Source organism: Mauremys mutica, chromosome 3 (assembly GCF_020497125.1).
Source record: "Mauremys mutica isolate MM-2020 ecotype Southern chromosome 3, ASM2049712v1, whole genome shotgun sequence".
NCBI classification, from domain to species: Eukaryota; Metazoa; Chordata; order Testudines; family Geoemydidae; genus Mauremys; species Mauremys mutica.
This window is the reverse complement of record NC_059074.1, coordinates 134,210,759-134,236,064: the sequence shown is the minus strand read 5'-3', so window position 1 is coordinate 134,236,064 and position 25,306 is coordinate 134,210,759. Positions and strand designations below refer to the sequence as shown.

At 40.8% G+C, this 25,306-nt stretch overlaps 1 protein-coding gene across 1 annotated transcript in view; it reads left to right on the top strand.

Annotated features, from left to right (window-relative positions):
- LYST (lysosomal trafficking regulator) overlaps window positions 1-25,306 on the top strand; it is a 156,813-nt gene that overhangs the window by 6,937 nt on the left and 124,570 nt on the right. The window contains exons 2-3 of the mRNA XM_045009357.1: window positions 20,847-20,942; window positions 23,480-23,678. Of these exons, the coding sequence (XP_044865292.1) occupies window positions 23,487-23,678 (192 nt within the window). The 5' untranslated portion in view covers window positions 20,847-20,942; window positions 23,480-23,486. The remainder of the gene's footprint in view (window positions 1-20,846; window positions 20,943-23,479; window positions 23,679-25,306) is intronic.

Here is a 25,306-nt window from a genome sequence, read left to right as displayed (position 1 = left end):
TTTTTTTATGTAAAAAAGAAAAAAAACACATCCCTCAATGCACTTCCCTGCAAGCCACAATGTAACCACAACCGCTCGCTATTGCAAGAGTTGGTTTGCTGCTCCAGCCATGGTGAGTAAGGCCAGGAGGCATGGGCAAGAGGTTTTGTGCTGCTGCTTTTGTGAAGACATCTTTGGGATCACAGGTTGGAACTTGAGGGGAAAAAATCTTTCTCTTAGCAACCTGGATGGAGCTTGAGGACAGGCACCAGTGTAAAGCCCCCCAAATAGTTTTGGTTTTGTACAAAAGTGGCACTGGGTTGTGGGAGAAGGGAGACAAACAGGAAGCTGCTACCCTGCCCCCTTCTTTTGCAGTGCTGCTTGCAATAGACAGTGATCCCTTCTAACCACAACCAGGGCATGTTTGGGAAAGTGGTTGTGTGACCCAGATTTCACCAAACAGGGGATGGATTACTTGTTGAATTGTTTGCGGTTTAAAGGCTAGCATTGAAAACTTCCCATTTCCCCTAGGTGACCCTATGCAATATCACTCTCCTAAGGGTAACAGGTGGCAAGAGAGCAGATGCTGCAAGTGTCTGGGTACAGACCTGGTCCTTATGCCGTAATGCTGTGTACTGCAATGATGCCAGCAGAGTTAATGCTGTATTGGTGCGGAAAAGTGTCGTCCTGTGGTGGATGAAATAAGGCAGCCTTTCCCAGAAACCTTCTGCAAAGGATTTCAGAGTACCTCCATGAAAGCTTCCTAGAGATCTCCATGGAGGATTTCTGGGCCATCCTCGTGCACATAAACAGCCTTTTTTTCGGAGAGTACCCTCTGCATAGCTGGAGTGACCACCAATACCCACTGCACCTACTTTTCTGTTCAGATTAACATAAAAATAATAGCATGTAGTTTGATTGGCAATGTGTACTCACTGGAGTTGTCTTCCCCAGCATCATGCTCTGCCACCAACTGGTCCTGTGACGGGATGAGCTCCAGGGTTAAAAATAGTTCTTGGCTGTTGGGGAGAATGGATCCTCTGCTTGCCTGCCTCACATTCTCCTCCTTGTCAATGATGTCCTCTTCATTGTTGCTCAAGGTCACCCAGGACTCCTGGGAGGTATCCATGGAGTGTTTTGGGGTTGTCGCCGAGAATTGCATGGAGCGCCTCATAAAAGCAGCGTGTCTGTGGGGCAGAACCAGAATGACTGCTCACCTCCCTTGTCTTCTGGTACGCTTGCCAAAGCTCCTTTATTTTCATGTGGTACTGCTGTATGTCCCTGGTATAGCCCTTCTCCCCCATGCCCTGTGTGATCTTGGCATAGATGTCAGTGTTTCTTCTGCTGGATCAGAGCTCTGCCTGCACAGATTTTTCTCCTCGCACAGCAATAATATCCACCACCTCCTGTGTACTCCAGGCTGGAGCGCGTTTGCGGCCTTGAGTTTCCATGATCAGCTGTGCTGGTGAGCTCTCCACGGTGATCAAACAGGAAATAAAAATGCGAAAGCTCCCAGGGCTTTAACAGGGGAGCAGCTGTTTCAGCTCCACTAGAAGTCAGCCAGGTACACAGGAAAGTGCTCTCCAGAGAAGTGACAGCGGAGCACTGTGAGACACCTCCTGGAGGCCAGTTCATTCAAATTACACAACACAGTGTCTACAACAGAGGTTCACAATCTTTTTCTTGCTGAGGCCCCCCTCCAGGGCCCGGGGGGGAAGGGGGACTTGGGGCTCCAGGCCAGGGCAGACACCCTCAGGCATAGACATAGTTTGACTTCTATTTTGGGGGGGCAAGGGCTGGCAGGGCTCAGACCAGCTCTGCACAGTGGGATCCAGGGAGGGAACGCTACCTCCACCCCCTGACTCACCTCAGCAGGCTGACGGGGGTGTAGGGGAATGCAACCAAAAGATATAACTCAAAGGGGGGGGACTCATCTCAATAAGTTCGAAAACAGCTCAGGGTGCAGACTGGGTAGCTAGGGGCTGTGTGTGGGCAGGGGAGTAGCTCAGGGTGCAAAGAGAGGAGTATCTAGGAGCTGTGTGTGGGCAGGGGGGGATAGCTCAGAGTGCAGGCAGAAAGATCCCGAAGGGGCGCCCCCTGTGGGGGCGCCAAAGAGGGCTGGGAGCTGAGGAGCAGCTGCAACCTCAGGCACCAGCAGATGGGAATGCCACAGCTACCTGCTCCATAGCATCACTAGCCAGAGGAGCAGCTGCCCCGTACTGCCTGGATCTGGCTTCCCACATACAACTTGGCCAGAGGCCTGGGCCTGAAGGGGGCTGGCGGAGAGGAGGGGTGGGGGGTGGAGACTGCCCCCCTCTGGGTAAGGCATTGCAGTTTGGGGACCCTGTGCTGCCCCCCCCAATCACTAGTGCTTGGGACTTCAATCCTGTGTGGCTTCCAGCTTGGGGGGGCGGAGGGGAGGCTGCTGGGGCTCCTCCCAGCTTCAGCCCCATGCTGCTCCTGGTTTTGGGGGGGGGCCTTGCTGGCTTCAGCCTCACGCTGCTCCCAGCTTCAGCCCCTCAGGGGGTGCCAGGGCTTGGGGAACCAGATTTCAGCCCTGGCACCCCAAGGTCCCCCTGAAAGGGCTTGCAGACCCCCAGGGGGCCATGGACCCCCGCTTAAGAACCACTGGTTTACACTATCCCCATGTCGATCCGTGGATGTCGAATCAAGCGCTGTGCCTCTCACGAAGGTGGACTACAGAAGTTAACTTTACAGGCCGCTTATGTCAGCAGAAGGGACTTGGTTGTGTAGACATATACATTAATAGATTGACTTAACGTGGCTTATGTCGACCTAAGTTTGTAGTGTAGATCAGGCCATAGTCTCTAAGTAGGAGCATTGCTCCTACTTAACTTTGCACTGAAGACAAGCCCTTTTAGCTTTCCCAAGCAGCAGTTGTATGCAGCTGGCATGATTCTTGACAATTCAGTGCTGATTGCACAACTCAGAATAGTAGCAATGAAACTGATGCAGTTGTTACTTTAATGCTGCTGTCTTTCAGCAAAATCTACAAACATCAGAGGCTCTGAAGCTATTTCTGCAGAGTCAGGAAGGTAGCACTGTATCAGCTTACGCTCAAAAGCATTTTCCTTTCAACCATCAGTACTAGAACGTTGCATTTGCTAAACGAAAGCTTACTTTTTTTGGAAAACAAATTACATACCAGGCTAAGTTTTCCCAAATGCCATGGGAGAGTGGATTTTTCAAGCCCTGAATATTATTCTCTCTCCATGCTACTGCTACACTGAAGACCAGGAGCGGCTCTAGCTTTTTTGCCACCCAAGCACGGCAGGCAGGCTGCCTTCAGCAGCTTGCCTGCAGGAGGTCCCTGGTCCCACGGATTCAGTGGCTTAGCTGTGGGAGGTCCGCCGGTCCCGCAGCTTCGGCGTACCTGCCGCTGAATTGCCGCCGAAGCCGCAGGACCGGTGGACCTCCCACAGGAAAGCTGCTGAAGGCAGCCTGACTGTCGCCCTCGCAGGGACTGGTAGGCCGCCCCCCCACGGCTTTCCGCCCCAAGCACGTGCTTGGAGCGCTGGTGCCTGGAGCCGCTGCTGCTGAAGACGCTAATTACATAAAAATAACTTTAAACTTCTTTTAAATACCTATAATAACACGGTGTTTGTGTCCCTGTTTTTTAGCGTTTTAAGTACTTCAGGGCATAGTTTGTTTTTATTTTGCATCTTCCTTAACACTGTTGCTTAATAAATATAAAACACATCTACAACATTCAATAGAAAACCTGTAGTCATCTTGGTACAAATGAATTTTTAGCAGAAGTGTATCTTTAAAATATAGACGTAGCTTTGTTATGTGATTAAAGTGACTGTGTGTGTGTGTGTATCTATCTATGTTCTTACATTTCTTTCAATTGGGTTTTATGATGCATCCAAAAATGCAAAGTTTGAATTTTGGAGAGACTGGGCAAAACAAACAATATGGATAAAGTAGCTGCATTCCACAAATTCTGAATTTCTGTCTTGGGTAAATCTCTGTTTAACTAGACAGTAGATTACTGTTGAAGTGGGAATTGATAGAGGTAATCAGAGAACTGCTGAAGAATCTTCTAGAAGGAATAAGTAATATTAAATGAAGTTATATCTATATAATGCAAGAACTGACTAACTTAGTTAAATTACTGTACACTAAAGTAGATTTGTTCAGGATTGGAAAAGAAACTCTAAGTATAGAAGGCTTAATTGTCTTCCTTTAAATGTCCTCTTAAAGTGGCTAGTATGCTTAATAAAATAAGGACAAAATGGAAGATTTGGAAAACTGTTCTTGATTATTCAGAATTCAATATTGTAAGAATCCTGGAAAATCTGAGGGCATTGTTAATTAGTATAATTCAGGTGTGGCCAGCCTGAGAAGGAGCCAGAATTTACCAAGGTACATTGCCAAAGAGCCATAGTGAAAGGTCAGCAGCCCCCCATCAGCTCCCCTTCCCCCTTCTGTCCCCGCTCCCAGCACCTCCTGCCCACCAGCAGCCCTGCCAATCAGTGCCTCCCTCTCCCTCCCAGCACCTCCTGATCAGCTGTTTCCTGGTGTGCAGAAGGCTCGGGGCGGGAAGGGGGAGGAGTGAGGGCATGGCAGGCTCAGAGGAGGGGGTGGAAAGGAGTGGGGGGCAGGGCTTGTGGCAGAGTCGGGTTGAGCAGTGAGCACCTCCCAGCACATTGGAAAGTTGGTGCCTGTAGCTCCAGCCCTGGAGTCGGTGCCTATATAAGGAGCCGCATATTAATTTCTGAAGAGACACATATGGCTCCGGAGCCACAGGTTGGCCACCCCTGGTATAATCTTTCAGGACTTAAAGCCTGAATTTTTTTTATTTTTATTTTTTTCTCTCTCAGTGGAAAATCAGGAGTAATATCAGTAAAGTCATTGGGTATGTCTGTTGTGATTTAAAAAAAAAAACAAAAACAAACTCTGCAGCATCGAGTCTCAGAGTCTGGATCAGCTGATTTGAGCAGCAGGATTATAAAATTGCAGTGTGGACAGGACTTGGAGCCCAGCCTCTGAGACCTCCCCCCTCCCTCCCTGGAGTCTCAGAGCCCAGGCTCCAGCCCAAGCCTGAACACTTACATTTCAATTTTATGGCCCTGCAGCCCAAGTCTGAGTCAGCTGACTTGGACCAGTTGCGGCCACGCCATGGGGTTTTTATCGCAGTGCAGATGTACCTGCTGGCATTAAACTAGTGAAAACAGGTGAAGGAAGGGAACCTAGGTCATTATCACCTTACCTCTTACCAATTAAAAATTGAGAGCGCACACCAAGCCCTAATACTGAAGAACCTGAAGACACAACTCGGGTGTTGTATAACTGAATCATAAAGAGCTCAGTGTAAAAGAATTGTACAACATAAACGGGTTGGCTTTTTTGCATGTCTTGCACATCTAAATCTTCAATTGACTGCAATAGGGATTTGAGTGCCTGAGAAATTCATAGTCTGGCCCTTGACTTGTACACCTCCTTTTTTTGAGAATTGAAGCATTTGACTGATGATCAAAAATGCGGGGGGCAGGGATAGGGGGGAAATCTTCCGAACTGAGCAAGCCTTTTTGGGAAAGGAAAATTGACTTTACATTTTTTGAATAGTCAGATGACATTCCATGTGATATACTTTTTTGAAACTCCGTAAGAAATTCCAAAGTGGATTATTTCAGAATATCTTTATAAATCTAAATCACTTTTTAAATGGAAAATCACTTTCTTAAAATATGGTAAAACTCTTGCAGAACCATTCATCTTTGAGAAGACTTTCACAAATACATCCAATGATCAAATAGTAATATTGATTGGCAAATCAATTGCTTAGCAAATCTGTTTAATAATAAAAATCTAGTTTTTACACAGCTAGAAGAGAAAAGTGTGTGTGAGTGAGAGAGACCCGTTGTCTCATTTTAGACAAAAATTAACCACTTTATTTTTGCCTCATGGTTTGTTTGGTTCGGTTGCAATTGTTCATGCCAGGATACTTTTAGGTGCACATTTGTAGATGAACTTATTCTATATTAATCACTATAAGACTGTACATACATCAGAAATTTTTCTCATTGAGAAGTCCTCTTGAGAGGTAATATACCTACTATATTAGCTTTACCTGTACTACAATATGGGATACTATCACTGAATGACTCATCTTCATATTTTTTTGAAATTCTTTCTAATAAGCTGTTTTAGTGTTAGCCTAATTCCCTCTGTTTCCCATCCAATTGTAGATGGAATTGCTAAAACATGTAGCCCCAAGTCCTGTTGTTGGCAGTCTTCAGATGCCCAAATACTAGGGAAAACAGCAGGACTGATTCAAGAAATATGGAGCCAGGGTAGTCTAGTTTGTTCTATTGTGATAGTCCAACTTGCATCATTCTTTACTTTGCAGGGAGGGAGGGGAGGAAGAAGAGAGCAGTCCTTATGAGCTCACAAAGAGACGTTGATGGTTTTCCTAGTGAGTGTCAGGCAGGAGTTTGATTCATTGCCACCCCTACCCAAGAGGTCAGGCTGAATCGGCTGGCCAATTTGGATGATTTTTGGCTGGGCAGGGAAATCCATGGCTGCTTCAGAGAGGCAAAGAAACAATTAACTTTTTAATATCATACCTGCTTTAAAAAGAACTATTCACTGCTGTCCAGTCTTCATCCTCTTTCTCAGCAAGTTACTGGAGATGGTGGACTTTCCTGACTAGTTTTTCTGCTAATTCTAGCTTCTGGAACTTTACTTTTCCTCATAATTAATGACCTCTTTATTAGTTCTGAACACTGATCCCTCCCTCTTACATAACCGCTTAATATCTCTTACTTTTTTTTGGATGCCCACGATTCTGCTGTTTTTGAGCATTTCAAGCAAGATGTCAATGTTCGCCCTAAGCATTTTACTTCCCTGTTTGATCTCTCTGTCTCTGTCTCTCTCATTACTACTACTCAATTTCTGGAGCAGTTTACATCCTCTTATTGTCCCTTAGGTAGAAGAGTGCCTCAAGACACCACTGTTGAACCTCTTACCATCTCCATATCTCACTTATGTTTTTTGTGGTTGATACCAATTGTATAATCTTACAGATTTGAGAAACATTTTATATGGTCCTTCAGATCATCATTTGTTCAGATATAGTTAAACATATAAAGTTAGACATTACATGCTTGGCATAGTTCTGATATAATCATTAGCGTAATATGCTGCTTCTGGTTTTTTTTGAATAGTTGCTGTAATACTGCTTAGTTTTCAGAATCCCATAGAATAGATTTTTTTTTCTTTTAAATTGATATCTTCCTACATGTCTTCCAAACTTTCTAGCTCTTGTGGATGAAAACATCTTCCTGTTATTGTCTGTTCTCAGTGATGACCAGCTTCTGGCTCTGGAAATAGACTTCAGCCACTGTGCTGATATGGCTCCTGTCACTGTCACACTACAGAATAAATTTAAATTTGTCTGAAGGTATGGCAGAATTAATTGGGATTCGTTTGTATTTTGTGTCCCCCTGAAATTTAACAAGCTTTTTCAATTTGTTCTTTGAGGTAGACACCATCACAACACATCCGCTTCCAAACCTTGGTTTTGTGCATTTATTGTCATTTTAAGTATTTTTCTCCCGTTCTTTGACTATCTAGTGAATACTCTACTCCTCTATTTCAAATTTGGACCCATTTGGGAGTGAAGCACAATTTCAGTCTTCCTTACTCTATTTCTTAAACTTTCTTAACCACAGGTTCCTCTTTGTCTGTCTGTCTTCTTTTTGAAGTAGTTTTTGTTGACAGCCACTTATTTATACCATATTTAGAAAACCCTTTGCATGACCAAACTTGCACACACCCTCTTTGTTGGAAAGTTTGCAAGTTACTTTAATAGAAATTGCAGAAGTTGTTTTCCGTTACTTTAAAATCAGTTTCTCTCAACTTTTATCTGCCCTGACTGACTTTCTTTTAAATACACGCAGTCTCTCTCTTCTATAACTTACTGATAGCAGTTGGGCAGAGAGAGGCAAGAACTCAAATCTTGGTCAATTTCCATAAAACTAAGCACTTCCTGTTTTAGTATAATACTAAAATCTTTACTTGGATACATGATTAGCTTCTCAGTTTTAGTCCATCCTGGAGATTGAGGGGTAGGAGATGTGAACTGGAAGGTTGGAGATGTGGATTAAAATTTTCTTTCCCACAGATTCAGTCATGCCTGCTTGCTTGCTTTGCTGGCCCAAAAGACTTCACTGACAAATTCCAAATGCTTTTGGAACCAAATACTTTTTCTGACTTTATTTTATTTTTGTAGTTTGCTGGCCAAACTGGAAAAAATCTGTTGTTCACCGATCTCTAGCTCTTACTACTTTCAGAGCTATGAGTGTGAATTTATGAATATATCTGATCAGTAACACAGAGGTATGTGTATGCAGTTATGTTGGGACCTCATTGTTTTTGTTTTTTAATGACACTGTGCATTTGCCATTTCATTTCTGACTAGCAATCTTCTGCCCTCTTAACTTATTAGGCTGTTTCTATTCTACACTTTGTTTCCTCTTTGTGTGACTGTTTTTCTTAACTTTATAGGACGCTCTTATTCTGTCTTTAAAAAATGTACATAGTGCACAGCTGACCTGTAGAACTTCTTGTCACAAGATACTGTTGAGGCAAAGAGCTTATCAACACTCAGAAGAATTAGACACTTGTATAGGTCATTAAAAACATCTATAGTTACACTAGGCTAAAATGTGCAAGGGATATAATTTTCATACTTCAGTGCATAAGGCAGCCATTAACAGTTTGGAATTAGGAAGAAACTTCCTCTATGAGCTGGTTATTCCATAACTGTCCGCCGTGAGACTCTTTGCACCTTCCTCTGAAGCAGCTGATACAAGCTATTTGATGGAATACTGAACTAGATAGAGCATTAATCTGATTGATTATGGTAGTTCTTATATTTCTCATTGTAAAGTGCTCAGCAGTATCTTTACATAGAAACTGTATTTTGCATTAAGGGATTCAGGATCTTAATCACTTTAATTTAGCTATGTAAACTGTTTGTGTTTGAAAATTTCATATGGTCACTTCAGACATTTCCAGATTTCTGAAGAGGACAGAAGCTGCAAAATTATAGGCTGCTTAGCCGCTTGTCAAAGAAACCTGCAAGTTGGTCTAAGTACAGGAGGATCTTCTAGAGCCATGCCCATGGGAAGTGTTCATTTAATAGCTAATGCCCTATCTAGGGCTAGGTGTACAGTTATGGGCTGTTGTAACATGCACTGTTTCCACAGGCAAATACAAATCAGTTTTTCTTCCCTTCATGCCAAACTTCTCCTTCCCCTCCTCCTGTACTTATAATCAGTTTTGCAGAACACAAGATTCAGTAGCTGTATTTGTTTAATTGGGGTCAACAGGAAAGATTGAGAAAGAGTTCTGAGGAAGATTATCTCCTTTAAATCCAAACCTAATAATATTCCAAAAGAGGTAAATATTAGGTACTAATACAGGCTGATAGAATATTAGATCACTGGCACAAAAAATGTCCACTACCAAACTAATTTAAAAACTACATATGATAACAGTTCAGCAAAATGACTTGATTAAATAAGTGGGAATCATAGTAGCACGACAAAACATGCATGTCTCAAAGTAACATTATCAAGGATTGTACAAGGAGCAGACCTCTGACTTCACACACACATGCTATAATACGAAAGGGCAAATCAATGACATGCATAATTGTATCCCCCAATGGGAGAGGAAATTGTGGCTGCTGATTTGTGTATCACAACTTCATTTAAGCAATCTTGGTATGTGTTGCATTGCACTGGAAACTTCAGTTCCTTATGGTTCACTAAAATGCAGCATAACTCATTAAAGCAGCCTTAGTGATATGTCATAGGGTTCCCTTACATGGTATTTTTGTCAATTTATTATTTCAGCTTTCCATATCTTCTGTGAAATGCCTATCACACACTTGGATGCTATGATCCCTGCTCCAAACCGCTTACAATCTAACTTTCAAAAGGGTTATGACTAATGGTAACAAATACTAGGAAGGGGATGGAGCAAGACAAGGCGTTGCAGTCCTGACAGAGCTCCCCCTTGTAAACTGTCACCAAGATGCTGTATTAAATCCAAATCTTGGATCTTGCATGTTTTTAAGCCTGTTGGGTCTGAGCAGCATCCAGATGCTGTCTTAGTTTGGCCTCTCTGGCATGCTCCTGGAGAACAGCTCCCCCCAGTCCATGGTACTTCCAAGACTGGTGCTGACCTTCTCCAAGTCTCCCCTGTAGCTTAAGCACACTCTCTCCAGAGCTCCATCCATATGGGCACTCTGGTTTACAGTTAACCCTTTGGGGACTTTGTTGTGGCAGCTAAAGCAAGTAATAGAGTTTGCAAAGGCGCTTCTAAACCACAGATTTTACTCATCAACAAAGCACAAGAGATGCAGATCTGTGAAAAATAACTCATCTGCATGCAAAACCCTATTTTTTTTATTTAAAGTAAATATGTGACAGAGTAAACAAGTGACTGCTGACTGACTGGTTTCTTTTGTAACTGGAAAGACTGAGTAGCCTAAGGGATAGAGTATCAGTTGTGTTAACGATGGCCTTCCTTTTTGCATAAAAATCATATGATGTGTGGTGGAATAAAAGTACTCCTTTCTGACCACTTCCATCTTTGGGAGGAAAGTTGGAGACAATACAGATGTACTGTGTAGCATGGCATATGATTTGGATCTCTATTTGGCACTTGGCAGCATCTGTAGAAACAACACTTCTGTGCTGCAACTGAGAAGCTTATTCACCTGTTCATCTAACATTATTCTATATTGTGTGGGTAGATATAACCCTAAGTGTGTCGTCGGTTATGGATGTACTAACTTGCTTGTATCTGGTAGCTATTTGGGAAATGTTGATTTCCATTCCATTTCATTACAGAATTTGTCTGGTCTTGTTTTCCATTTTTTTCTTTACAACTTTGTCCAAAAACAATGTTTAGCTTTATTAAATGTATTGGCTGTGACATTACTGGCTAGCTGTGCTCCCATCCATAGTATGTGTGGGTTTTTTTGTTTTGTTTTGGGTTTTTTGGGGGGAGGGGGTCAGGATGGGTAAAAACTCACAGAATTCAATTACTTGCTTTTTCCTCAGAAAAAGCTACACATTTTATGCCTTCAAACTTGATGCATCTCTAGTGCAAGAAATTGCTTAAATATCATAATATTAAGAGCTTTTTGCAATTTACTGAACTATAAAAATATAATTGTAGAGTAAGTTTCATGTTATTCTTGATAACTTAGCAAACTTCACCTGACCCCACATAGGGTGTTATTTAAAAAAGCTGTTTGTTTGCTTTTTGAATGTACAAATGACGTCATCACTAAATGACTGGCATTGAATAACATAGTTTTTACACTAAAAAGTAAATACGGGGAAGAAACATCCAAACTACACTATGTGTGATCATTTTTACAACCTTTTCCCTCCTATTTCATGTATTCTTGCAAAAGAAGAACAAAAAATGACTGCTCTCTCAGGTGATAATATGGGTAACTTTAAACTTATGTTTTGTTGCATGTGTTCAGAACCCATGTTAAATAGCTTTTTAAACGTTGTGGTGTGTGTATTGGGGTGCTAAATGCATGCATCTAATATCTTGAAATGGCATTTCAGCTTAGTCCAGTGGTTCGCAACCAGGGGTACACAGAGGTGTTCCGGGGGAACATCAGCTCATCTAGATATTTAGTCTGTTGTACAACTAGGCACATAAAAAGCACTAGCAAAGTCAGTACGAACTAAAATTTCATACAGACAAAATGAGAAAGTTAGCAATTTTTCAGTAATCGTGTGCTGTGACACTTTTTTGTGTTATGTCTGATTTTGTAAGCAAGTAGTTTTTAAGTGAGGTGAAATTTGGGGTACGCAAGACAAATCAGACTCCTGAAAGGGATGCAGTAGTCTGGAAAGGTTCAGAAACACTGGCTTATTCAATACTACAATATATTTGCAATGTGCAGTGATGGGGAAAGACTATCTTCTCTGGGGGAACCTCCCCTAATTTTATTTTTTCTTTACAGATTTTATTCTCCGTTACAGCTACTTGCCATATTAAACCTTGGATATCTTGCCATTTTATTTAGGAACCTGGGCAGCCAGGACATGAGAAACTCCGTATGGTCTGTTTCTTTGTGGTTGTAGATATCTTTAATTGGGTCCATTATTTCTTACACAGCAGAATTTAAGTTGATTCACCTCAGTTATGAGGTCTAATATATCTGCAGGAGTCCCAATGAAGATTTTAAATGGCTGCAAAGCTTCCAGTAGCACAAGGGAGGCACATTAGAAAAGTGAGGTGGGAATTGAATAGGTCTTTAGATTTTATATGAACACAGTAAAACCTTGTATATAAATAGCACCTTCTATCCATTCTTTGACAAGGTAACTGGCAAAGGGGAGAAGCAGTAAATGTGATATATCTTGGTGGGTTTTTTTGACACAGTCCCACATGACATTCTCAAAGCAAACTAGGGAAATGTAGGCTAGTGTGCGCAATGTTTAAAAAAACTGTACTCAAAGAGCAGTTATGAATGGTTTGCTGTTAAACTGGGAGAATGTATCTAGTGGGGTTCCACAGCATTCAGTCTTGGTTCCATTAGTCAGTACTTCCATTAATGCCTTGGATAAAGGAGCGGGCTTGTAAAATTTACAAATGATACAAGCTGGGAGGACTTGCAAGCACTTTGGAGGACAGAATTAGAATTCAGAACGATCTTGACAAATTGAAGAACTGGTCTGAAATCAACAAGATGAAATTCAATAAAAACAAGTGCAAAGCACTGCACTTAGATAGGAAAAATCAAATGCACAACTACAAAATTGGGAATAACTGGCTAGGAACTAATACATTTTAACCCCCAGCTCCTTTTCAGCAGTATCTCAAATTGAATATGAGCCAACAATGGGATGCGAACATATTAATATCATTCTGAGGGGTATCTAATCTGTGAAGGGCTCTTATGGTGATCAGTTGTTCTCCATGCCCCCTGAAAGCAAGACAAGAAATAACGGGTTCAATATGCAGCAAGGGAGATATTGGGAAAACCCTTCTGTGACCGTGATTACTGGAGGGGCTATACTAAGAGTGTTCACTCAGGGAAAACTGCAAAGAATAGGGCAGAAAATCCCCAAAACTGGTGCTTTATTCTTAAAATTACATTCACCAAGCCAGTAAGAAAACAGCTTCAGTAATACCTTACTGGTTACCAAGAAGCCAAAATACAGTTCCCTTTAAGCAATCCAGCCTTTGGCTCCTACCCAGAGAGCAAAGTCTATATAGTGAGGGTTATTTAGAACTTTATGTATGATGAATACGGTTTTACCAATCCCAAGAGATTGGACACATTATCCACCAGGTCAGTATATTTCAGATCTTAACCAAATGCATGCTTACATCCAATTCTTATTAACTAAATCTAAGATTTAATAAATAAGAAAAGAAAACCTAACTGTGGTTAAAAGATCATTATGTGTACAGATGTGAGTAAAGGTCAGTTTCATGGCTGAGATAGGGAAGCTGATTTGTAAGTCTTTCCAGAATCAGTTCAATAGGTTATATTCCAAAAAAGCAGTCCATATGCAGAGTCTGTTCAGATTCTTCCATGAGAAATTGAAGGGCTAATCCAGAATAGAGTAGGAGACCTCAGTCTTGTAGGCTTAGACTTTCCCTATCAAAGTTTAATCAGATCTGAGATAGTAAGGATCAGGCCCAAGATCCTTTCTAGCTGTGAAGTTTGGCTGCTAAGTGTCTTGGCAGCAAATGATCACAGCAGGCATTCCTTTGAAGAATAGGTAATGTACTTTGTTGCTTTGAATTAAATCTCTCTATTTTCTAGGCACAAACCCATAGCTAGTTGCATCAGTTAGCATAAGGTAATTAACCATTCAAATGGTTCGTAGGTAGTTTATTTCTCTTTGAAGTTTGTGGTAAAGGCCATGATATTATTACACCACAAGTTTAATCTAAATGTTAATATCCCCTTTTGATCTGAGTCAATAGAACATAGTAATGAAACATTACTGACTGGAACTGAAGTTTTAGCAGTTACCAGCTAATTAGATCACATTGTTGAACTTCTAATAAGATATAGGTGAACAGACTAATACGGTAGTATCTACTTCTGATTCCCTAACAATACAGGTCTATATTCAAGGGCTCTAGTTTATTTAACATGGCTACAATTTCAGTATTTTTTCGAATGTAATTTAAAGGTTGCTTTTAGTTTGCTTAACCCTCGCTGGCTGAGTCTCATCTTCTAACTAGAAAACTGGTTAAACTCTGGAATAGGCTTTTGTGACATTCTCAGGGGTTGAGGCACCTCACTGCTACCTGCCCTTAGTATGAAAGATTCTTGTCAGTACCTGCTGTGGATCAGCTCCTTTAAACCAACAGCCTCTTGCAGCACAAGTACTACTTTTCAGGCCTTCACAGACCTCATTGTCTCTGTACAGGTAGTGACAGGCACACATACCAACCCCCGAATACTTGGAGCATTTCCTGCCTTGTCCAACCCCATATCCACTGAACACTTCCAAAGGATCAGTACACATCAGTTTGTAAGATTCAACTCAGGACCAGCACTTCAACACCAGAGCACTTAGATTTATTAATAAACATTCTTGTTTTCATTATAATCAAAAAATGGAGATGCAAGTAATAATGGGTAAGAGTGTTGGTAACAAGTGGTTACATATAAAAAAATCATATGCTTCCAGAGACTAAACTAAACAGGTTAACCTTCTGCTTAAAAAAGGTCTCTGCAGTGTTTTTCAACCAAGCCTGGTTAAGACCCCTTTTTCGTGAAGAAAAAGCGCTGTCCTTTTGCTTTCTCACTGAAGGGTGCCAAGGTGTCATCTTTGTCTTCCCAAGATAGAGCAAACCTTTGATGCATACCTGCAGATAGGGTCCTCTAACCCCTTCTCCCCCACCCACCTTTTCTGCCTGTTCAGCTCTTCTTTGAAACTTTTACAATCCTTCATTTGCATTCAGTCCAAAGGATTGATAAAGGACCCCATCGTAATATGTTTGTTAGCTTTCTAATGGCAACTGACTTTAAAACTAGATTAAACACAATGTTACAAAAATAGAGAATCAGGCAAGTATTCAGACTAAATTTTAGATGATGTTTTAAAAACCATTATATCCTAGGATCTTAGATTCATTTAAGTGTAGGGCTGGAAGGGACCTCAAGAAGTAATCAAGTCCAGTCTCCAGGGTTGAGGCAGGACCAATTAAACCTAGGCCATCCTTAACAGGTGTGTTGTCCAACTTGTTCTTAAAATCCAATTATGTGAATTCCACAACCTTCCTTGGAAACAGTAACCCAAAAACCTCTTAATGAGAACTGACACAAGTGTGCAGAGGGGTTACCAGAATCTTCTGATTCTGATGTGTATATTCTGTTTAATCAAAGAATGCCATGTTAGGTTCTCAAACAAAAGTGATGTCACATTGGTCCTCAATGTTGTGAAATTATGTCCATGTAGTATGTAAGACGTAAGAGCGGCAGAACACAGATCCTGGACTTCAGAAAAGCAGAGTTTGACTCCCTCAGGGAACTGAAGGGCAGGATCCCCTGGGAGGCTAATATGAGGGGGAAAGGAGTCCAGGAGAGCTGGCTGTATTTTAAAGAAGCCTTATTGAGGGCACAGGAACAAACCAGCCCAATGTGCAGAAAGAATAGCAAATATGGCAGGTGTCCAGCTTGGCTTAACAGAAAAATCTTCGGTAAGCTTCCTTTTTATGTTTAAGTTCACAAGAAGTGGAAACTTGGACAGATGACTAGGGAGGAGTATAAAAATATTGCTTGAGTGTGCAGGGCTGTAATCAGGAAGGCCAAAGCACAATTGGAGTTGCAGCTAGCAAGGAATGTGAAGGGTTTCTACAGGTATGTTAGCAACAAGAAGGAGGTCAGGAAAAGTGTGGGACCCTTACTGAATGGGGGAGGCAACCTAGTGACAGATGTGGATAAAGCTGAAGTACTCAGTACTTTTTTTTTCGTCTCGGCCTTCACAGACAAGGTCAGCTCCCAGACTGCTGCACTGGGCAGCACAGTATGGGGAGGAGGTGAGCAGCCCTCAGTGGTGAAAATAACAGGGTAAGGACTATTTAGAAAAGCTGGACGTGCACAAGTCCATGGGATGGATCTAATGCATCCGAGGGTGCTGCGGGAGTTGGCAGAGCCATTGGCTATTATCTTTGAAAACTTGTGGCAATCGGGGGAGAGCCCAGATGATTGGAAAAAGGGAAGGAGGAGAATTTGGGGAATTACAGCCTTACCTCAGTCCCTGGAAAAATCATGGAGCAGGTCTTCAAGGAATCCATTTTGAAGAACTTGGAGGGAGAAGAAAGTGATCAGGAACAGTCAAGTCATGCATTACCAACCTGATTGCCTTCTATGATGAGATAACTGGCTTTGTGGATATGGGAAAAGCAATGGATGTGACATATCTTGACTTTAGCAAAGCTTTTGATATGGTCTCCTACAGTACTCTTGCCAGAAAGTTAGAGTATGGATTGGATGATGGACTATAAGGTGGATAGAAAGCTGGCTAGATCTTCAGGCTCAGTGGGTAGTGATCAATGGCTTGATGTCTAGTTGGCAGCCAGTATCAAGTGTAGTGCCCCAGAGGTCGGTCCTGGGACCGGTTTTGTTCAGCATCTTCATTAATGATCTGGATGATGGGCTGGATTGCACCCTCAGCAAGTTTGTGGATGACACTAAGCTGAGGGGAGAGGTAGATATACTGGAGGGTAGGGATAGGGTCCAGAGTGACCTAGACAAATTGGAGGATTGAGCCAAAAGAAATCTGAAGTTCAACAAGGACAAGTGCAGAGTCCTGCACTTAAGATGGAAGAATCCCTTGCACCGCTACAGGCTGGGGACCAACTGGCTAAGCAGCAGTTCTGCAGAAAAGGACCTGGGAATTACAGTGGACGAGAAGCTGGATATGGGTCAACAGTGTGCCCTTGTTGCCAAGAAGGCTAATGGCATATTGGGCTGCATTAGTAGGAGCATTGCCAGCAGATCGAGGGAAGTGATTATTCCCCTCTATTCGGCACTGGTGAAACCACATCTGGAGTATTGCATCCAGTTTTGGGCCCCCCGCTACAGAAAGGATGTGGATAAATTAGAGAGTCCAGCAGAGGGCAATGAAAATGATTAAGGGGCTGGAGCACATGACTTACGAGGAGAGACTGAGGCAACTGGGGTTATTTAGTTGGCAGAAAAGAGTGAGGGAGGGACTTGATAGCAGCCTTCAACTACCTGAAGGGGGGTTCCAAAGAGGATTGAGCTAGGTTGTTCTTAGTGGTAGTAGTTGACAGAATAAAAAGCAATGGTCTCAAGTTGCAGTGTGGAAGGTCTAGATTGGATATTAAGAAAAAACTATTTCACAAGGAGGGTGGTGAAGCACTGGAATGGGTTACCTAGGGAGGTGGTGGACTCTCCATCATTAGAGGTGTGTAAGGCCTGGCTTGGGATTATTTAGTTGGGGTTGGCCCTGCTTTGAGCAGGGGGGTTGGACTAGATGACCTCCTGAGATCTCTTCCAACCCTAATCTTCTATGATTCTATAATATTATGAAAATATATGTGTAGAGTCTGTATCAAGGTGTTAGTCACCAGCAAAGATGAAAAAGTCTCAAACATTTCTTGTCAGACTGTTTAAATGTAAGTTGAGTATTTTATGTTTCACTGATATGAGATGAAACATAAAATACAGGAATATATGGTACAGGAATTAATTGCAGTAGCTCAGATACTGTGTGGTGAGTATTGATGATAAATATCAATGTTTTAAAAGTGACTCGTGAAAATACCCCTAAAGTTAATGGGAATGCATGTAATTTAATATACAATCCTAGTGAGCATCCTGCTTGTAGTGCTAGGCATAGTTCTTCGCAACGCATGAAGTCATGAGACAAGATAAACCATGTCAGTCCTAATAAATAGAAAGGATGCTTTGTTTTAAATGTAAGCTCTATTAAAATATAGCTGGCTTCATTGATAGCACATTTCAAAGTTGACGCTCTTGTCAAATGAAAGACCAGGCTTTGTTTAGTGTTTTAAAAAAGAAAGAGGCAAACTTGGTAGCCTTGTTAATTATTGCTACTTTTCTAAGTATGTAATTTCTACTTCATGTCAGTAGTGCAGATGCTACTGTCAACCAGGCTACTTAAATATCATTGGCTGATGCACTTGGAATGACAAAATGAGGTATCAAGCAGGTTAGTCTTCTGCTGATACACTTGAATTGAAGGTGGATGGTTCTTGTATAGGATTGCTCCTGTCTACACTGAAGGTACACTTGGAACATATGCCACTGGGGAGGTCTGAATGATTCACTCACTTTGAAAGTGGAAGAGTTGATCACATTCTTCAGCTTGCTAAAGAAAGAAGCTATTACTTTTAATGGGCCATGTTGGGGAAAAAAGTCTTAGAAATTTCATGGACAGATATTTTAAAAACAATTTTTTTCTGAAACTTTGGTAGAAAAGCCATTTTAATTGACATTTTCATCAAAACCTTTATTCTTCAATGAGTTCTAGTCTCTAGCTTGGACTCTAAAGTTCTGAGCAATTGCAAATGGAGCAAAGATATTGCTGAATTTGAAAAGGCTGTGCTGCACCTATGGGTAATCATTCTGGTCCTGGCTCTGCTGAATGAAAAAATGTCACTTAGTAGCTGCCATGTTTTCGAACTGGGGCTCTTGGCCTTGCTTGGTGTGTGTGTTTTTTTTGTGTGTGTGTGTGTGTGTGTGTCCTTCTCCAGATTAGCTCTTCCACCAAGTTTTTAATACGCCTTGAAACAAATGTAAAGATAAGTGAAAGTTCACTTAACTTTACTACTGAAATGTTATCTTTACTATGCACAGTAATTAGAGTATGCTTGTAATACTTTACATGTAGTAAGTCAAAAATACACTGGGGAGTATTTCTCCTTTGAAGTGTCAGAAGTATACCGGTATCCGCATTGTGACTCCAGTCCTTTGTCTATTGAAATCACTGGGCAGGGCAGGGCTGGAGACACCTCTGATGGTGCCAGGTCAGACCCACCCCCCCGTCTGCCCAACCCTCATGCATCTGGACCCCTGCAGACCTCCCTGCCAAGCCTCACCCCTCCTTCCCTCAAACCCCCCTGAGGCCCCACCCCATCTGATGGTGGCTCATACCCTGTGCTGGATTCAGTTGCTTGTCCCAGCTGGGCTGGGGGTGGGGAAGGAGTGCCATTCCCCTGCAGAGAGCAGCTGGGGCAGACACATCTCCAGAAACTACTCCCGGCTCCCCCCCTCCCCCCCCAACATGGACCTCTGGGGCAGGCCTGGCTCTTACGCTGTGTCAGGGTTGGGTGCAGCCTCACAGCCAAGCCTGTGTCCCGGGAGGGTGAGGGGCTGCATGCAGGGTGATCTCCCACCTCCATGCAGCCAGTGGCCTGTGCTCTCCACTGCCATGCTGGAACCTCCACATTTATTTATTGACCAATAAAATTTGCAGAATTTTGCAGATGAACCATTGGTTTGACCCAATATAGCTGTTCTTATGTACTCTGCATTAAACAGTTTATGAGGCAGTTCAGACCTTGCCTCCAGAGATTGTGGGCCCATTTAACAAGAGCCCAAGCAATGTTGATAGTGTTCCTCAGTGATGTTTTGATACTGGATGTTTGTAGGGCTGCTTCTTGGCCCACTAGACCTGCTTCTTCTTAATCATATTAGTTTGCTTGCTTGCTACTTCATAATAAGAGGAAGTGTCAGTCTGTGTAGAGAGCAGTGTCAATGCTACAGTCAGCAAGAGGAAGAGAAAGTGCCTAACAATATACAATATAAGTGTAGGTTAGCATAGCTTTAGCTGTATACAATGCATAGTAGTACTATGATCAGTGAGAAATCATTCATTATTGATCTTAAAAGCACTTCACATGTCTTATCAAGTGCTTAAATAGCTAAACTGAACAATAAGGAAAGCAGCAGAAGGTATTTTTTACAGAAAACTACTTGGCTATTTTGCTCTAGTCTCCTTGCTGCTATTACAGAGGTCATACATGCTGAAGATTGCTTTCCATACAGCCTATGTTATAATTAAGTTATCATATTTGACGTTAAGTTTCCAGGACACATTTGATGTAATAATGATGATGGCAGACCATGTGCCAGCTTTTGAAAAGGCCCTCCCTTTTTTATGAACTATTTCTGGTTTATAGAAATGTTCGGTTATTTTTTGAGTGCTCAACTTGAGACCTCTAGCACTTGACTCTTCTCTCCTCCTCCCCTCCCCCCCCGCAGTTTCCTCTTCCAAGAGATGCTGACATCATGTACTCAGTGGTGTCAACTGGAGTTGTGGGTGCTGAGCACCTCTGAAGAATACAGTTTTGCATATTGAGCAGGATACTAAAATGGTTCACCCAAAATTAGTGGACAGCCTTGAAAATGTCAGTTACGTAAGTTAAATTAGTAGAATACTTGCTGTCTGCTTTACAGAGTCATTGCTATAAAGTACCTTCAGTCAAAAGGTGTTATAAGCGCTAACTACAACTTGTATTTTAAATATAACTCGATGAAAACATTACTTGTCAACTCTTTGCCTCGAAATATTTGAACTACAGTAGCTTTTGTGTTATTAGCTTGTCTTTTTTTATGCGTAATCTTTATTCCCTGTTACCAGAATCATAAAGCTTTAGATTGAGTCAATTCTCCATCCTAACACTCAAAAAAGACTTGCAAAAGATTCATTGGTCTATTTCATAAGTTTGAAACACTACATTTAAACTTTATTAACTTCAAAATTACAAAATAGTGTATTACAGATATATTTTTTTTAAAGACATTGTGACTTACAAACATTTCTCGTGTCTTACAGGCAAAACTTTAAGGAAATATTGCCAGAATTTCTGTTTTTTCTTGTAAAAAGAAAAGAAATGTGTTAGCTGTATTTAAAAACAACAACAACAACCTGGTAAGTAGCAGTTAGCATTTACATTACACACCATGAATACTTATTTCTACAATGTCATAGGTGTGCATAGAATTTTCATTGAACCATAATTGGTTACAGCTAAGATCAGTGTTGATGCCTCTACATTTAGGAAACAACAGTTACCTCACTTCCCTTTTTCAAATAGGGGAGACTGAAAACTCTTACAAGGAAGAGTTCATTTTTGAGTTTCTTGTCTCTGTTTTCATCTCTGTTTGAATTTTTTTTCTCTTTCCTTGAGTCCCTTAACATCTTTACTTCATTTTCCTTCCAAAGACTTCTTGTCATGCTTAGCCTTTTTCTGGTCACAAAGCATCCTTTTTTCTTCCTCTCTTCCATTGCACAAGGCTGAAGGCTCAGCTTTTGTAGTGCTCCTAGCTGCAGCATAAGTTGCAATGATTGGTCCTGAACTCCACTTTTTTTCATATGTATGTAAACCACCCTGCCAGCCCCTCATTCTGATTGTGTCTTGGCCAGAGTTACTTCTCCATGATCCATGATGTTACAGACACCTGTACTCTTTAAGTGTACAGTTTTATTTCTATGATGAAAAGTTGCACATGCAATATATAGCTTTCAGTGGAAGAAGCAGTGATCACAACATTCACATGAGGTTTTGAGTATCGGATAACTTCTTAATCTCAAAATTATTGTAGGCGTGTGTTTAAAATTATTTTAAGATTCATATTTGACATAATGACTGCATGGGTTTTTTCCCTCCATTTCAGTGACATTAATACAACTATTTTAAAAAACAGAGTTAAGCAGTCCTAGAGATCCTTTTTCCTATTTGTATGTGTGAAGGGAGTCATGTGGGCCTGTTCTTACTGATCTCACATTTTAACTCTATTTTAAAATGTATTTTTGGTTCTTATATCTAGTCTTGTAGCACTAACTAAAATGAGTCATACTGCATATATGCTCTTCACTTTTGGTGTATTCTAGTGCACCCAATATTTCTCTAGTCACCACCACTGCTTCATGCCACTTTCACTATGCCTTTCTCAGTAGCATAGATAATTTTTGATCTTTCTGTAATTTACGTTGTAATTTCTAATATATTTTCCCCTTCCTGTTAATTTCAAATTGCCAGTGTGTTACAGGCCAACTAGCAATATTACCATAATACTTACAAGAGGAAAGAGAAACTTAATTCAACTGGAGTAGTTGGGAGTGGAGGAGATAGAAGAAACATCACTAGGTTTTCTTACAAATAGTGTCCAAATAGTGCACTGGATTTCAGTATGTGCATTTATTTTAAAGTCAAATTCAAATGTTTGGACATATATAATGTGAAGTATTGAAATTTAATCTTGCTCTACTGCATTTGAGTCCTCTCCAAAGTAGAATCACATTTTGAGCAACATGCGTTTAGTGAATATTTATTTCAATCATTTGTTTGTTTAAAATGACCACTGTCCATGCTGGTAAATCCAAAATTTAATATTACATTTTATTAGAAATTGAGACGTTTTAGTTTTAGATCTCAGTTTTGATCTAATTTACTTATGGTTTTAAAAGTTTCTTGATTATTTTGAAAGTAAAGCCTGTTTTATCCTGGGAAAGATGCTGGAGTCCCTTTTATAAAGTGTTTTTTTTAATAAACACTTGTGCCTCACTTGCGCAGTGGTGCTGGGATTTTCAAAACCACAGGAGGGAGCTAAATGCCCAAATCCCATTGAAATTAAATAGCATTTGTGCATTTAGCTCCCTTAATCTTATCTTATCTTTGAAAAGTCCCAGCATACGTGTGCAGTGTATGCATACATACTTTATAGAGCGCGAGAAGATGCATTTAGTTTGAATTCACGTTTATGAAAATCCTGAATCATGGGACATCTGATTTTCCTCTGACTTAGTCATTTTCCTTTAAGTTTTAGCTGCTTCTAAATACGCAGTCTGGGCATTACAGCTCACTTCTAGCTTACTAGAAGACTGGAATTAAGCCATTATTTTTAAGCCTTTATACGTTCACAGGGGAAACTTTGCTTTGTGGAAGTTCATCTAATAGATATTTTATAAATGAGTACTGCATGTTAATACACCTCTACCTCGATATAACGTGACCCTATATAACATAAATTCGGATATAATGCGGTAAAGGTGTGCTCTGGCGGGGGGGCCTGTGCACTCCGGTGGATCAAAGCAAGTTCAGTATAATGCGGTTTCACCTATAACACGGTAAGATTTTTGGCTCCCGCGGACAGCATTATATCGAGAGAGAGATGTAGTTAGAAAATATAAAAGCTATTTATATTATATAAAAATATCTTGTGATATGGATGAGAAACAAAAACACTTCAAAATTTACAGATGGTAGATATCTGTGACTAACTTACGTTTAGTGTAGTTCGTGGAGGGTGGATAGCTGAAGCCACAATTTAAAAAAATATAGAAATAATTTTTTAAAACTTTTTTCAGTCCTATAGACTTCATGTGTAGCTCAATCTTGAGAATGGTAAACTTTTTAAAGGATAAGCTTCGATACTTCTCTATTTTTTTCTTTTTTGTATTTGCAGCTCAGACATGAGCAGTGCCAGTAACTCGCTGGCACGTGAATTTTTGATAGATGTCAATTGTCTCTGCAATGCTGTGGTCCAGAGGGCTGAAGCCAGGGAGGAGGAAGAGGAGGAAACTCACATGGCAGCACTTGGACAATACCTTGTTCAGGGTCGTGGTTTTACTTTGCTTACTACGCTCAATTCCAACATGGATCAGGTAATAGTTTTTATAGCTTTGAGTGACTTGTAGATTATATTTGCATTACAGCAGTTTGCACTTCTGCTATTGTGTTTTGAAGAAAATATGTTTGTGGCAGGATGTGCCTCTTTGATAGGCTTTTTTGTTTGTATTTTCCCTTTGAGATTCTGTACTTTCTTCTGCTGGGTTCTCTTGTTTTGCATGGTAGCGTGTGAATGAACATGATTAAAAAGGAAGTGAAAGACAGCATCCTGTGTGTACATTTGCAATATGCAACTCTTGGGATTTGGGAGTTTTTTGTTTTTTTTTAAATTAGCCTCTTAATTTTGAGTAGTTTTCAGAAAACTTTGTGTATCTGGATTACACACAGCTGTTCTTTGGCATAGGAAAACATAATTTTTAACAAGAATTCGATATCGGTCTAGAGCATGAATGTTACTTGTTTGCCAGGCTAAATATTTCTTGTCCATTAAAACAAATGGATATACAGTACAATTATTTCTATGTAAGAACAGAGTGTGAAAGACAGTAAACTTTGTTTTGTTTAATAGTAGCAGCTTTCTTTCTATCCTTACTAGAAAAAGGACAAATGGGTAAATGCATGCTCCTTTGAAACACTAGCTAGATTCACTAACTTGGTGGTCTTCCAGGGTCTGTGTTAAAAGATCAGACTGCAGTACTGGGGCTAGAATTTGTAGTTGGGGTGCAGGCCTAAAAGAGATGCTATACAGCGCAGTATTGGAAATCTCCTCACCACTGTTCAGAGACTACAATACTAGAACTTGTTGGAAAATGGTGTCCCCACCACCATATAAAATGTCAGCAAAACCAACAAACTGTTTTGGTTTTTTTCACTCAAAATTTTTAGCAGGGGATTTTGACTTTCCCTCAACCAAAAGTCCAAGTAAAAAAATAAATTAAAAAAGAGGAAAGCAGACGCTTACAAATTAAATATCGTTTTTGACAAAAACCCAGTTTTCTGTCTCCCTAAAAAAAAAGCTTTTATGTAAAATTTTTTGCCAAACCTGTTCAATATCCATGCACACTATGTCACCAACACTCTAGAATGTGATCTCCTATTTCGCATGGCATCTCTGGGTTTTCCCCAGGCTCTCCCATTCAACCAGACTCTTACAGGAATTTAAAGCATTGTTCTTAACTGAAAAGTTAGCTCAGGATAAAAATGTTTTTTCTCAGTTTGTTCACTTTGCGCATTTGCCAGCCCTTTGCATTTTCCCAGTTTTTAGTCAATTTATCCCTTGCTAAAAAGACCCTTATAACATCAACAGGGAGCAGAAAAAAATTAGTATTTTTTGAAATACCTTTTTTAAAAATGTACATACTGTACTTAAACAGAAATTGAAATTTTAATAAGCCTATTAAATTTAAGGTGGTAGTGAAGTCTTTAAACTACTAGTTCCTTGTTTGTTTTTGTGTGCACTTCCTTTCCATAGTCACATTTCTAATCTATTCTAATAGCAGTCTCTCATTTAAACAATAATACTATAGTCTTCAGCTCTTGTCTTTGTTTCTAAATAATGTCAACATCAGTTAATCCAGCAACCCAGAAATCTTCCCTACAAAGTACACATTTTAATAAACAAGGCAAACAGAATCTCCATAAAAGCAGGTGGTTCTGCTATCTG